This window comes from Falco cherrug, chromosome 6 (genome assembly GCF_023634085.1).
Source record: "Falco cherrug isolate bFalChe1 chromosome 6, bFalChe1.pri, whole genome shotgun sequence".
Classification (NCBI taxonomy): Eukaryota; Metazoa; Chordata; class Aves; order Falconiformes; family Falconidae; genus Falco; species Falco cherrug.
Genome location: NC_073702.1, coordinates 69,796,589 through 69,812,607, shown reverse-complemented (window position 1 = coordinate 69,812,607; position 16,019 = coordinate 69,796,589). Strand labels below are relative to the sequence as shown.

At 34.1% G+C, this 16,019-nt stretch overlaps 1 protein-coding gene across 1 annotated transcript in view; it reads left to right on the top strand.

The window, feature by feature from the left end:
• GRIK2 (glutamate ionotropic receptor kainate type subunit 2) overlaps positions 1-16,019 on the top strand; it is a 416,307-nt gene that overhangs the window by 121,809 nt on the left and 278,479 nt on the right. The window contains exon 3 of the mRNA XM_055714896.1: positions 12,576-12,743. Within this exon, the coding sequence (XP_055570871.1) occupies positions 12,576-12,743 (168 nt within the window). The remainder of the gene's footprint in view (positions 1-12,575; positions 12,744-16,019) is intronic.

The window sequence follows — 16,019 nt, the reverse complement described above, 5'->3', positions numbered from 1 at the left end:
ATATACTGTGGAAGCTTCATTTGCACATCTAGATCACATCTCAGTCATTAGGAATATAAAATTCCCTTTCATGGAAAAGATTAATTGGGTAATTATTAAGAAAAACAAATGACAGCCAAATGTACTGCAAATGAGAGAGGAGTGTAAAGTACCCAGTATCTCTGTGCTTCAGATGAAATGTTTTTACCTTCTGCTTCTGTATGACACTTTCCCCAGCCCCTCCAGTAATGTGTCTGAGGCTGTGAATTAAACACCACTGGTTTATCACTTGAGAAGTGAATCAGTATCTCTGAAATGTGTCATACTGAAACAGACCCTCTTGTGCCTCATTAAATATTTTTGCTTGTTTACTTTAAGATCCCACTAGAACCTGTTCTCTGTGTGAATCTGCCACAAATTACCAGTTTCTGAAGCACTCAACTTCCATATGCATTAACATGCTTGTTATTGATATTTATATTAATTGATGACTTTAAGAACATGAATCTGTGACAAAATTTGTGTATCTTTTGTGTAATATTTAGAAGATAAATAGCATGCAAAAGCTTTCAAGAAGGTTTACATTTATAATTACATTTCTTATTATTTATGGAGTTGTAGTACATTTCATTAATTTCTTTGGAGAGCAATGTCTTAATTTCTTCTGCTAATGCCTTGTTTGTATAAGGCATACTCAGATGCATAATTTATCTTATGTCACTTTATAAGATGTAGTATGTTTCACTGTTGGTGTAACATAAAATAACTGAGCTGAAGGAATCTGAAGCAATGTATTTTTAAAACTTTAAAAATAAATTTGTACAGTCTAGCAGCAGACACACCTAGTATCTCTGCTTTCAAAGATAAGAAGCTTTTTTGTTTTGTTTTGTTTTGTCTAGCTTCCTCTTATTCACATTAACATTTAACAATCTCACTACAAATCTATCTTTCTTGCTCCTTGGAACTTTTATTATCAGCACCTAATACTTGTTTGCTCATGCTCTTTGCTTGTTTCTGTACTCATGGTACAGCACTTTTTAATTTTTTTTCTCTCCCATGGCTGAAGATTCAACAAGGGAATAATTGAGAGAATACAGAAACCATTTCTATGCAATTCATGCAGCTGTTCTGTTAAGGACAGGAGCAGTGAAGATTTTTCCAAATAATATTGAGTAATCCATCTTAGTCTTCTGAAAATTACTTTGGAGTATTTAAACCATAATCCTGTAGCAGCACATACCATATTTTAACCAGAGTAGCAATACTTTTGGCAAAAGATGAAAAGATAATGACTTAATTTCTAAGCAACTAGTTCAAACATTTTTGGAAACTGAACATTTGAATACTGAAGAAAACATCATTAAATGTAACAACAAAAAGTATTTGTCACATTTAAAACTTTTCCATCAGTCTGATTTCAAAGATTGTTTTTTTAATTCTTTTATGACTATTGTAAATTTTCCAGCTATTTCACAGCATTTCTATAGCAATGATTTCAAACTGTTTAATTGTAATACAGTCAGGAAACTTTGAAAAGATGATTAAATGCTCCAAGCAGTACTGAAGACAATCTATCTTTTAATAGCTTTAAGGAAGAAATGCAAACAATAAACTGTTCTAGTTAATGCACTGTAACATGGTAGTGTTAGAAATAGTAATGCATTACTATGAAATAATGTAGAACATGAAGTAGCAAACTGAAATAAAAATAATTTTCTGAAATATAAAAATAGCTGGAAAACTTCATTTTTGTCACTTCATAGTGCCATATGCAGGACAAGAAACCTTTATTTTGTATTTCATGTAAAAAGTCCTTAGAAAACAAAACCACACTGCCTCTAGTCTTTGCTAAACAAGTGGATTCACCAGTTCTTCCCTCTGCTTATTTAGGGATCATGTAGGAACACTTACAGAGTTCTACTTTTTTTCCATTAAGAAACAAATTTTCATTGATTCTGTAGATGTTACTTTGCCTATGCACAGCAAAAATACCACAATCTTCCTTTTTGTCTGAAATGTCTGTGGAAGGAAAAATTATTTCACTAAATAATAACAATATGGGTCCTTTTAAATAAGCAGTTGTAGCACCATCCTCCACAATGGAATTTTAAACACTATCTCATTAGCAAAAGAATGACTATTAAGAACTGTTACAAAATGAAAACCATTTATGAAAGGGATTATTCTGTGGACAGGGAAAAGTACATACAGTTCATACTATTAATGGAATGATACTTGGTACTTTGCATCTCTTCTGTTACATATGTGCATGTGTATACATATATTTAAGCCTAGTTATATCCTTTTTCTTTTCCTCTCTCTTAACTTAGATAATACATTTTGTAAGAATTGTTTCAGGTTTCTAAGGATTGCATCTGTGAAAATCTTGAAATAAGGAATAAAAATGTGAAAATGTGGTTTTTGAACCTGCTCAAATCACTTAAATATCTACAAGCTGCTGAATATTTAAATATTCACCATTAAAAATAAAAAAAATAATTCTGAAGCTGGTGATAATATTTCATACATTTTACTTTTGGAAAAGATTCTGCTCAGGGATCCAGATGCTCAAATTTCAACTACATTAACAAAGGTCATGACATTCAGCAGAGCTCAGGTGAGGAATTTTGTTGTATATCCATGTGCAGGATCCAAGTTTTAGTCTTCTGTGATTGCAAATAAACTTTTATTGACCTTTTTTTTTTAATGTCCAGGCCATAAGAATGGGTACTCTACTGTTTATTTGAAGAGAAAAGTTGATCTATGACATGTTGTAATTTAAGCTTTTGTGGGTATTTGCAATAACTTTTTTGTTTCTTGATATTTTCGGAGAGGAGAAATGTAAGCTAGTTATTTTGAAGATTTATATGGGCCTTAAATGTGAGAATCTGGATTTCTTTCTTAAGAAAAAAAAAATCATAATGCATATGTGATTCTCATTTGCTAGATCCTGCAGTGCTTACTTTGTTGCTTTTAAATTAGCTGCTGTGCTGGGTCATAGCAGGGTGAGTGGGATCATCTGGGTAACGGGGAGTTCACTCTGAAGGTACTTCTGGCTAGCACATGCTGATATTTGATGCTGAAGATGCATTAAGAATTACTTGAGCAAAAAGAGCAAGCAGAAAGTGACCTTAACCATATAACACCAGTCCAGAAAGGCTTACTAGTATTGTGGGAGGAAGTGTAGGATCAAATAAGAAAGCAAGTCAGAAGCTACAAGCTGGGACTGTAGGAAGAAAGCCTGAGTCCTAACCCTGACTTTCTCATCTATTTAAGCATTTTCTACAAGAAATTGATTAGATAACAAGCATGGGCTGACTCCAATTTCATACCTAGCAGAGGTGTATGGAAGTATATGGTAACTTCAGGATTGCTCTTGTTTTCTGACTCTTGCTGACTGAAAATTCCTGACTATATGATAGCCTATCTTTTAATCTAAGTTGAAAATTATATGTCAGTATATTGCCTTCTGGTTAGGGCATTGTTCTGAACAGTGAAGGACATGGGTTTAGAGTTTAAAATATAATGGAATCTGTTTTCTGCTTTATAGGCAAGCTCTTTAACATGTTGTTTGTTCAAAAATATTTAATAACCATAAAATCACAGGTGGTATATTTCTTTGAAGGTGTTTTTCCACATAAGCTGTGCTTTGCGCTTCTACTAATTAAGAGCCTTCTGACTTCTGTGAAGCTTAGGAACTTTTCTGTTTCATCTTTATATGTTGATGGAGACTAGTACAAGCTTCTTATGTTGCAGTATTTCTCTACATGCTTGGGTGCCTACAGTTCCTGGGAAACTTCAGCTTTCTACAGAATTGTTAAGTGATTCCTGGTAACTGCTGAACCACAGGCTCTGTGAATGTCTTTAGAGAAATGAGGTGTGCAACTTTTCGAAGCCCTGCTGAAAAATTACAATGATAAGATCTGACTCTGTGTCCTACATTGTTTCCTGACTCTTGGTTTACCTTATTAAAACAAAATTGAACCAAAAGAAAAGAAAAAAATTCCTTTTCTCCAGCTTTTGCATGTGGACATATTAGTATTAAATTACACAATATTGTAGGTGATGGGTTCAAAGCAAATTTAGTTTTTTAATGTCTACTTATTTCTCATGAGTAAGCCACTTCTTTTATTTTAAAAGCAAACGAAAACCTGGATAAATTTTCCTTTATTGTCTGTGTACAGTTTAGCTTCTCAAATGAGTTCAGACACAAACCAATGTTTGAGAAGATGGATGAATAACATTCAGTGTGATGGAAAGAAAAAATTCTGACCTAGTGCAACAATGTTAGCATTTATCTACGGTCTGTATGAGAAGGTTAAGGAACTGTTTTTGTCAGTGTTCTAATATATTTTATGACTTTTTCTAAAATAAAATTAAATGGGTTATGGTTTGTATATCTTCAAACCTATAAGCAGCAATGTATCATCAAACCTATAAGCAGGAAAGTTTGAAGATTTTAACTGCCCAGTAAGTAGCTATAAACAGATGTAAGACTTCTGCACTGGTCCTTGTAAAAGTATTTATGTAAAACTTAAGCATTTAATTTTGCATACTATCTTCTTTAAACAAGTTTTGGAGAAAAATGTTTTCTTCATGGAGACCGAAAAGCTTTTTATCTGGGTGTTGGCTGCCTCTAGAAAAGGAAAAAAAAAAAAAGGAAAACAAAGGTGTGTTAAAACAGTTTAAAACATTTTGTTAGCCAAAGTAATGAGAAGCACGTTTTAGCAAAATCTCAAGGCCATTCTTATAGTCACATTTCATTTTGTGTTTTGTTTCCTTTTGTTACTGCTAGTCATGAGAGACTAAATGTTACATGAGTGTGATAATTGTATTGAAATTATCAAGTGTATTCTCTAATAATTTGTTTAGCATGTCAGAGGAAGCTAATGTATATCCTTAAAGTGGGAAGTATGTTCTAACACTGCAGATGAATGTATTTAGGTGTTCTTATTTTGCTATTTTGCCTGTCATCTTTAGTCATATTCTGACTGAAAGGAGTAACATAGAGATGTTATCAGAATCAGTGTTTTATAAATATGATGCACATTCTAGTCTAGTGATAATTTTTTTGTAGTATTTGATTTATAACTTTTCAAAGCATCTTTGGCACTGTGCTGATGAAAGGCAAGGTTCTTACATGTGGCATTTTTCACATCTGGCTTAAAGATGTTAGAATGCATCAAATCATGTTTAAAACACAGTTTTGAAGATACTTATCAACTGTATGTACTCACCTTTAAAAATCTTTTTCACTAGTTTTATAAGATAAAGAAGCTTTTCAAATCAGATCCACATTTATTTCCTCATATTACCCCCTATTATTTCCTCATATTTAAGAAAAACAAAACAAACTCTTTCTGTTTTGATATATAATGTAATATTAAATTAACAGGATAAACCTAATATTGACTGGATATTTAGCCTCTTATGTATTGCAGTCACAAAATATATAATTTTGTCTTAAATCTGGATAATTCAAATCCTTTTAGAAGCATGTCTTAAAGTTGCCAGTTTCATGCAACTACACTAAACCGTTAATCAATAGATAACTTAGATGTTGAAGGTAATATTTCTATGCATTTTATAGTGCAAGATTTGCAGGATTCTTTGATCATGCCTTTGTAAAAGTGATTCCACAACTGCTTTTAACTTAAATCATGCCTCATTTCAAAACATGTCACTGATTTTCCAATAATTGTGGGGAAATTTTCTTAAATCTTGTTCCAGATGGAAGTGGCTAAGATGTAATTTTGTTCTGTACTTACAGAAAGCACACTTGTAAGCTGGCAACCTTTATGGTGGTCTGTGAACCACCTCTGTAGCTTCCCAACCCATAACAGGATCTGAAACAGGATTATCAGCACAGCTCATAGCATGCTTGGTTAGGGCTAAAATGCCTTCAGCCAGCAATCCTGATCAGTCACTGGGGCACAGCACCTACCATGCCTCCTGCTCCCAGTATCATCCATACCATATCAGTGATACTGTTTTTTTGGATAAGCCTCTACATTGCCTTCTGGCTATGCCTGTATTTGGAGAACTGTAGTTCCTTCACACTTCCAAAAAGCCATTGCTTTCATCTCTAGGAATGTTGACAGTAAATTAGGATCCACTGAACTCTCAATACCTTTCTGACTTTTTATTGCTCTACATGTAGTGCCACCTTATGTAATCATTGGCTCCAGTTACCAAATGGCCAATTTCAAAATTAGAAAACAGCAGATATATGCTTATATTTTAATGGTATAATACCTGATAGACTTTCTTGGTTCTCTCTTGAAAAGCTTTTTATAAAAGTTGTTTATCACAGATAGCCATTACTCCTTCTCCTGTACTTCCAGGTTAATTAAAGATGTCTGAGAGTTCATGTTTTCTGAATGGAAAATAATCAATCAGAATAAGAGATTTATATTTGTCACATCAGGATTAGATCTGGGCACCATAGTCAAAATTATTGATCTGAGGTGAGGAGGAAGAAATAATTTCACACTTACATAACTTCATATGAATTTATTAGTATAATTTAAACATATCTGTTTTTAAAGTAAAGTGATTGGAAGAAATGTTACTGGGTAAGAATTTTTTTATAAAAGCAAATTTTTAACAGGGTTATGGTCACCTTTTTAATGTTGCTTAAGACAGAGGTTTACAGTATCATGATTTTAAAGTTACAGTACCATTAAAAAAAATGGTGCTTATGCCACAATGTCACTGATTTTACATTTTATAATGTATTAATAAAGACCTTCTTCTTCACAGCAGATTGGTGTATGATACAATAATATGGCTATAATGTTAATAAATTATAGCTATTAATAACTAGTGTGTGTATGTGCAAGATCTTACTGTTGTTTTGCTATTAGAAAAAATGGAACTTTATCTTATATCTTCATATAAGGAAATCACAGTTAAAATTTAAATTATGATTAATTTTTCTGTTTCCATAATTATTAATGTCAATGAATCTAGATTAGAATATTTGTGTTTAAATTTTTCTCTTGTGATTTTACATTTCAAAACCATGTAAGCCTTGATTTTGTGTATATAGGTGATATACTTGCAATGATATTGAAAAAGAATTATTTCAGGTTCAGTATTTTAAAGCAGACTGTAATCTTCATTTCAACTGATTTGTCAGATTATGATCCGAGGTAATGTGGCCTTCTGTTATATATTTAAAGGTTTAATTTTTCAGAGGGCACAGATTGTAAAATTGCTTGTAGCTACTGTAATTAAATAGCATATATTTTTACTGAAAGAAGCTTGGGGCTGTATTACAAAACAAGGAAAAATCCTTTGCTGTAGTATCAACCAGGTTTGCTATTTTGCTTGTTTGTGGTTCTACTTGGACACTTGAGGTTTGCTTGAATGTGGATTATTTCAAGCAGGTAACAGTAGCACAGGCTGGCATACATCTGCTTCAGAAGTTTTCCCTATGTAAGTGGAGGAAAGCTTTACAAATAACTTGGTTCTGGTACTTGTATTCATCAGTGATTTTGTGTAGTTAAGCCAGTTTTCTACTTTCTGCTGGGTTTAATCAGGCATTACATGGAGACGATAATGCAAAAAAAGATAGTGATCCCCAAAGTGGAAGAGTTATGGGAAGAAAAATACCTATGACCCTTTTGTGGAACAGAAATGGAAAGCTGAATCATCTGAATGGGTATCCTATCATTTGTGAAATTAGGTAGTTCATAGCAGAACCTACATTTTTTTGGTAATTTTTGCCAAGATGTGTAGCAAACTGATTTATTTTTTTCCTCTGGATTTCCTGTTTGAGAAAATAATCTGAAAATTGGAGAAAGTCAAGATGGCTTGTGAACTAAAAATAGCAATTCTTCAAACATTTTTGGTGGAAAATGCAGACTTTTTCATTTAAACAACTTCACAACAAATTCTTTTGGACTTGTATATTTTTAAAAAAAAAACTAGCAGATTTTCCTTGGAAAACAACACCTACTTACTCATACTATTTTAGGCCCTACATATTGTCCTTTTTGATAAAATATTATTATCAATTTTTTTCCAGTGGTTTCTTTCCTGAAGAAACTGTTACTTCATCAGTTTTATACTGATTTTCTATTGGTTATGCTAAAGTAACATAGTCATATAGATGTGTTTTTAATAGTGATGACTATGATGAAAAATCCTAGTGAATTTCAGGTTCAGTAAAAGCAGTTCTAGCATATCAAGATTAATGGGAGATAATGGATACCGCTCCAAAAGATACAGTATTTAAAGATTGTTTTACAATTGCTCTTGCATATCTAGCTTGGACTGGCCTGTCTTAAACATTCCTCATTACTGTGATTCTTCAAGTGTTGATCACTACTAAAATCTAGTCAGCTTTTGCTAAATGGTTATCATGATAGTAAAACTTGAAGAAGTTTTCAGCTACACAGCTGTCACCTACTGTACACAGTCAATAAAACTTCACGAGCTACAGATTGAGCTGTAGCAACGTGATGCCATATTCCCTAGCGTTACTGTTATAGGGCAGAGATGAACTGCCATATCATTCACATTGTAAATGAAGAAGTCGTATATGAGATCATTAAAGCAAGCTAAGCATTAAATACACACTTTGCTACTCTTTTTAAGTTTTCTGTCTCTGTTTTGAGGTAGCAGTGAAAATTCAGCCTTTTCCTCTAGGATGTGCTGCTGGTTGTATATGAGAACTGATGTTTGTGCCTATTACAGGTCTATCAGCTGTGTTGAGAATAAGACAAACCCCAACACCTGCATTTTTCAAGCTGTTAGACAGAGATAGGCATTGGCTTGGCTGCTCGTCCACATATCAATGGCAAGATTTATGACTCTTCTGTCTGCTTATCTGAAAGCATGCAGTGCATTCCTCAATTTGATTATTAATAAGGCTATCCTGAATACAAGGTACAACAGCAGTAAAGAACAGCCTGCTTAGGAGGGAACGTGACTCAGTATGCCATAACAGCTTCTGGAAACCACTATACCTTTATAATTGAGTACACCTGAAATGGAAAGCCAGTCCTTTTTATTAATTTCCTTTCCAGTGGATTTACACATTTACTTTAAAAACACTCAAAGTATTTTTTTGCTATTATTTACATATTCAATAACTAACACAGGAACATGATGGTAAGGCAAAGGGAGTTTAAAGTTATTAAATAAATTTCTACTTGCATCTTATGCAGCAATGGAGGAAGCACCCTTTAAAACTTCCCATTCCTGTCAATGTCTGAACTCATTTATGTACCTTTGCTGAGCATCCTGAAAGTATCTGAAACACCGACTTCCACAAACATTTAAAAGGGTTTTCATCTGGAGAATGCAGAGCTGTTTTGTGACTATATTCTGATATTCAGAATGCAGGCATGTATCTGCCTAAGCTCCTGCTCTGCTTAGTTGGGAGTTCAAGCTGAACTGCTCAGATGTTCAGTTAAAAAATGGTGGTGCCCCATGTGCAGGATTGGGTTGGCTAAAGCGAGCAGCTGTTGTTCACTGCGGAGAAGCCCAGCATTTTCAGCCATTTTGCATATTAGTAGAAGATGGTGCATTTTGAGAACCTCTTGGTTTGAATCTCTTCTTAGTGTGAAGTTTAAGATGAACCTACACCTGTCAACATCCAAAATGTTTAATTATGGGATGTTCCTCCCCTGCTACTTGAGCAGACAGATACAGAGGTAGCGTAAAACTGAAATGAAAGGAGCCTAGTTGAAGCTGACATCCTACAGGTTAGCAAACAACTAGGAAACTGCAAATATATGGTCTAATCTATATTCCTCTAGGGTTCTTCTTTTTAATTCAGTGTCTGCCTAGTAAAATGTGAAAATCTTCAAGAGCAGGTATCAGAAGATATGTTTTCCTTCCTCCTAGCAGAATATCCTAATCACAGGACAACAGAAACAGGTTATTTTACCTCCCTTTTCCTTAAGAATGGTAATTAACTCTGAGATAGACAGGCTGTATGCTGCCAGCTTTGCAGGGGATGCATTTATCTCAGGAACAGAGACTGTGTGAGTGAGGGAAAAATACTGAATGGTGCATGTGGGAAATTACATGTTGTTGCCACTCACAGGAGATAGATACTTTGTCATCTTCATAAAATTGTCTTATTATGTGATAAACTGTTGCTACCATAAGGAATTACCCAGATATGAGAGGTCAAAATAAATTTTCATTATAATTTTATCTTATACTGAGAGTAGGGGCTGTATCTTTGACATGGAATTCTTGATCTCAAGAATTTAGAAATGAGCAGAATGAAAAATACAGGAATAAAGAAGGAAGATAGTACTGAGCTTTGGACACACTGAAGTTAAAGAAGTCTTGCAGTGTAAAAATTTCAAGGAGAAGAAAGAGACATTGTAATGCTATTTATCTTTATGAATCCATTGTAACTTAGGATATAATATATTTTTTTTAATAACTGTTTGTGTGATACTGGTTTATTCAAATACATTTGAATAACTGCTTTCCAGATGCCTTAGGAAAACCTATAAAATCTATCTTAATTTTCATAATGTGCATGAAAACTTTTGATTTTCCTTGTCTCTCAGTATCTATACTTGCCATTTATTCACTAATTCTTAGCTTTCTGCAGCAATTTTTTAATATTTTCCCCAAATCAAAATACGATCCTCCTATATGTCACAGCTTGATTTATAATGTTTAGATGCTGTAAGCCTTAAGCAGCACAAAATCTTGTCTATCAGACTGTGTTTTCCCAAACGAAGTACCTCATTAATTTCAAAAGCAGTAGGTTGCTTTTCATGTTAATATTGCATTATTGTGCACATAAATGTCATTTTTTTTCAGTTTTAAAGATGTACTGGGCTTATATTTACCTGAATCTTATCCTACCTTTTTGCTTTAGCTTCTGAACTATTGTTAATATTGGTTACTGATTAGATAAACATTCAATACCTAATCAATTTGAATAATTTCCCTAGATATCTACATTTTTCATAAGCATCTGCGTCTCCCGTCAGTGCCTCATTCTCAGTTTTAAATTACTAACGTCACATCTCATCTCAGTTAGTGCCTGTGCTTTTAAATTAAAATTATTTGAGCATCTGCCCCTAGGGTTCTCACCAGGAATTTAGGGGCTCATCTGCAGGAAAAAAGTTACCACCTCCATCCTGTAGTGAGGAACAGGTTGGAAGAGGCAGGAGGTCTGCAAAACTGAAAAGCCTTTTCATATTTAATAGTAACAGAAAGGGAGAGTTTATAACTAAATACACATTCTTTTTGCTTTAGAAATGGTTTATCTACTTGACTGCTCAACAAAACTGTTTATAGACTGTAGTTTGTGAAGTTCAGTCTGACTCAGCTCCGGCACATTCAGATTTGGAGAGCTTCTTGCTGAGAAAGTAGCAGAGTGCTGAGTAAATTTCTTTAGACAATACAAACCCAGGTAGCAATGTTACTTTGGAAATGAATAAGCACAAGCTAGAAGAAAGCAAATGAAAAGCATTGCTTGCACAGATATGATATCTGGCTTGTAATTAGCGATCCTCAGATGATGGCCATTGGCTGTCCATTAGTATTGATGGATGCTGTTAGCATGAGGACCGAGAGACCATATGGATGCCGACTGTTTTTCTGATGCACTCCGTGTCACCATAGTAAGGACATATCTTCATATTATTTTTATTGACACTGTATCTTTGGCCTTTCCAGTCCCAAGAATAAATGGTGTTACTCCAAAGTATGTATAAATTTACATTTCATGGGCAATGATATCTCATTAATGAGAAAAGAACAGCTGAAACACAGCACTGTTTCAGAAATATATTTATTTGAGACTGAGGCTGGCTCAAAAGTGTTCTAGAAATTGCCTGCCATTTGAGGCATGTCCTGCTCTGGCAGTATGTTTTGTTTGGGGATGCTTTTGTTGCATGATAGAGCTTATGCAGAGGGTAGTTGCTTAGATTCCTGTATTTGCTGAGGTTGAGGTTAGCATGTACCTGTGGCTTAGTGCAAAAAAGCAAAATTTGAATCATTTGGTCAATGTATTTATCAGTTCAGGCACACAGTCACGCTAGAATATGTATACATGTTCATTTTTGGAGGCAGTTTGGCACATCTCAGCTCCTTTATAATGTTGCATTTCCAGTGAGCTCTTGAGTTGATTATAGCTATATCACAAGTCTAGAACAGTAGAAAACAAGAATCCAGAAATCTCCCTCCCCTTTGCCACACACACATAGGTGATGGTTGATCTTAAAGGGGTAAATGTAATCATTTTAGGTTTAACTGTGTAAAAGAATAATTACATATTCTTCATCCCTCTCCTATTTTGCTTTTAAATAGTGTGGTTAGTTTATAATGCCACACTCTTTTTATTCATAATAGTAAAATGAATGTTGTATTGGAAAAAAAAGCAAACAGGTTTTCTTTAAGGTAAGTTTGATTTGTCGCTGGGTTATTTATGGTTTGACCCACACCTCACCAAAATCATGAGGTAATTTCATGAGTTGCACTGTATCAGGTTTATTAAGTTAAAAATTTCAGCCTGATGAATCTTTTCTGAAAGCGATGATTAAACATGTTCTTATATGCCAATTTAGCTTACTAGTGGTTTGGTTTTTTTCTTCTTTCTCCCATACCAGGAGGCATTTTTGAGTGTGTGGAATCTGGTCCAATGGGAGCAGAAGAGCTAGCCTTCAGATTTGCTGTGAACACAATCAACAGAAACAGAACTCTTCTGCCAAACACCACATTAACTTATGACACCCAAAAGATAAATCTCTATGACAGTTTTGAGGCATCAAAAAAAGGTAACCTTTAGCATATTTAATTTTTTTAATGAGCAACTAAGAGTCACTTGATTTACCTACCTGAAAAAAATGTCTGTCCAATAAAGCCATATGCAGTGAGATGGTACAAGTTTCTGGCGAATATGAAAGAACTGCTTTAAAGTAAAGACTACCCCTTGAAGGCTGTATTCTTTTGTCACCTTTTAAAAAATATTTATATTGTCAATGTCTTATTATATTTAGATTTATTAATTATAATATTATAATTATAACTATATAATATAAATATGATAATGTAATTACAATAATTATAATTATATTGTCACCTTTGTTCCCACAGCCCCTGTCTAAAAGCTATTTCTTTAAATATTTTAAATCTGAAATAAATTTTTCTGAGTTTTGTGACTACAGTTTTTTGATACCAGCCCCTTTGGAGTAAAGAAACACAGTCTCCAGACCTTGTTCTGGAAAACATCAAGTGCCCCGAGGTTCTAGTAAGCCTGGGGGAAGGCTCCAATTCAGTTTTAAGCATTCAGTCCCTTTAAGTACTTCTTCACAAATGCCTGTAACATATGAATGGCTGGTATGTGTGAGGTGTGGCTTCAAAGGGGAACAAGTAGTTGTAATTTTGATCATTTTATGTCAACGCAGCATAAAAATAAGCCTAAATATTAAGTCTGTGCTTAAGAATATTGTGATCAGCCAAATGTCTAGGCCTGACTTCAGCAGTTTTCCCCTTACTATAAATGATCTATTTAAAGAAAATTAAAAGCTAAAGATAATTCTGAACACTTTTCCTAAATTTTCAAATCGTTGATTCTCACAAAAACTGAAGTTTTCAGATTGCTTTACATTCAAGTCTATGACAATAGATGCAAGTTGTACTGCATCATTGCCATATCCTAGAAAGTACAAGCCCCAACAAGTTCAATATGTATTTATAGGAGAAAATACAAAGCCTGGTGTTAGAACTCAGTAGGATTGAATTTTGCAGTTACATGTCCTTTAAAAACATTTTTTATAAACTGAAGAACCAATTTCATATGAATGTTAGCCTTAACAATAAATAAGAAGGGTGAAAGAATCCAAGATCAACCTACATTTCTTATGACAGGTTTCTAGCCTAAATTTGCAAAGAGATCTGGTCCCAACATGCCACTCCCAAATGTTGAACACTGAAAACTTTATACAATAAGGGATTTTTGGTGTTATGGTGGGCTAAGTTGAATTAAAACATTTGATGCCACATTAGAAACGCTACACATGGAAAAGGTGCTGTGTCAGGGTGAATGTACATAAAGAACATCTTTAAAGTAGAATACAATGCAGATTTTAAAAGTCAGTTTAGAAATTACGAGAATTTTTCTTTTTTGCTGTAACATATAGAGTTAATCTTCCTAACCTGTTTTACCTGTTTATTTGCTAAATAAACAAATATAATATCAACTGTTGTTGTTAGATATGAAAATAGATGGTGTCCATATTTGTACAGAAACACACACAGTTTGGGTATTGTAAGATGCTTTGATTTATGAAGAATATTGTGGCCTAAATATTTATGCCTAACTACATGGTTTCTTTGCAAAGGAGAGTGTGTGGAAGTAGAAATATGCAAACAACACTTTTAACAAAGTATTTTTGAATTGTTATTCAGGTGTTTTGGATGATGGATTAATGCAGGTTCAGAGAGAAACTACTTTTCCCTTTCCATCTCTGCCAACAGTGAATAAATGGGCTGATCCCTAATTCTGGCCTCTTCTTCCTATTGTCTTCCTCATCTTCCAAATTCAACTGCTTCCTGACTCCAGCACACATAGTCCTGTGAAATTTAATGAGACAGTTTCTTTCCATTCCCAAGGGAGGATGTAGAGAACAGAGAAATTTGTTCCACAATCTTTAATTCTTTAAGCCTTTCATGAGACAATACGACTACTTTTAGTCCTTACTTGGGGTTTGCTTGAAGGTGTAGGCTAGCCCTAATATTATGTTGTTAATTCTTGATGGACTATAATAGCTGAAGTTAGGATGGCAACATGCCATTGATTGGATATATTGAATAGATTGTATATATTCATTGTTCCTAGTTGCATCTTGGATGAGAATGCAACTCTTTATTTGTAGCTCGTCAGGCTGTATCAAAATCTGTGTAATCTTCCAGTGCTAATAGCTTTTTGCTTCATCAGTTCACAATACAGCCAACTACATTTGTGCTGACAGGTGCTTTAGTTCAGAATCAAAGGCTAAAGGTTAACACAAAATGGTTCATTTTATTATGATGGCTCCACAGCAAAGTTTTAACAATGAGGTTTAAGCATTTGACTCATTTTGTGGTTCATGATTATGTCTATTAGTGAGCAGGCAGGCACTGCATCAAAAATAGCCTGTTTAGACCTCTTGTTAACACATACTTTTGAAGTTGAATATAGATTAAATATTAATGGATTTTTAAAGGTACTACATGAAAGAGCAACCTGAAGGCAAGACGATACTTCCAAGATACTGTTTCAGTGAAGAATAATGTAAATGGAAACAAAATATTCCTCAATACACTAGAAAAATTGGTATGCATCTGATAGATCCACTGCCATATTAAATCATGTGTGAAAGCATTGCATTATTCAAATCTCAGAAACAGGGGAAAAAAAGCCCATTGAAAAGCCATCTGGTAGCTATTGCTGTTGTTAGTGATCCCATTTACTGACATTTGCATAAAGCTTGTTGATTACTCTTAGGAAGGGCAATATTAGCATAAATGTTTTTTATATCAAGCTAGTCATTTAGGCCCTGATCTGATGCTCAGAAATGCAATGGAGATCCTGCATGTATATGAGAAGTTCATTTAAACCACCGGTGTTCTGCAGTAATAAAAAGGTGTGCCAGCACAGTTTCTGGAATGCACTTGAAAGACAGCAATATTTTCATCATGTTGAAAAGGATGTGCACAATAAAACAATTAATTTTGACTTGCTGAGAAAAGTGATGCAACAAGATGTGTTTCTAGTGCTTGTTTCCTCAGCTGTCAGGAACGTTGATGGTGGAGTAAAAATATTAATTAATCAAACCTCATACAAATAATCACATCTAGATTGCATTAGGGAGATACTTTTCATACTTCTCTTTACCAAATAGGGTGTGTTCTTAGAAGACAGAATCTGTTGATTTTCAGAACAGCATACTCACAAAGGTTATGTCTATGGCAGTGATCTAAACAGGAGCAGGGCATGGGCTGAAACACCATTCTGCAGCACTGAGTAATTCTCCTGCCTTCTTTTTGGCATGTCTCAGCTAATATCCTAC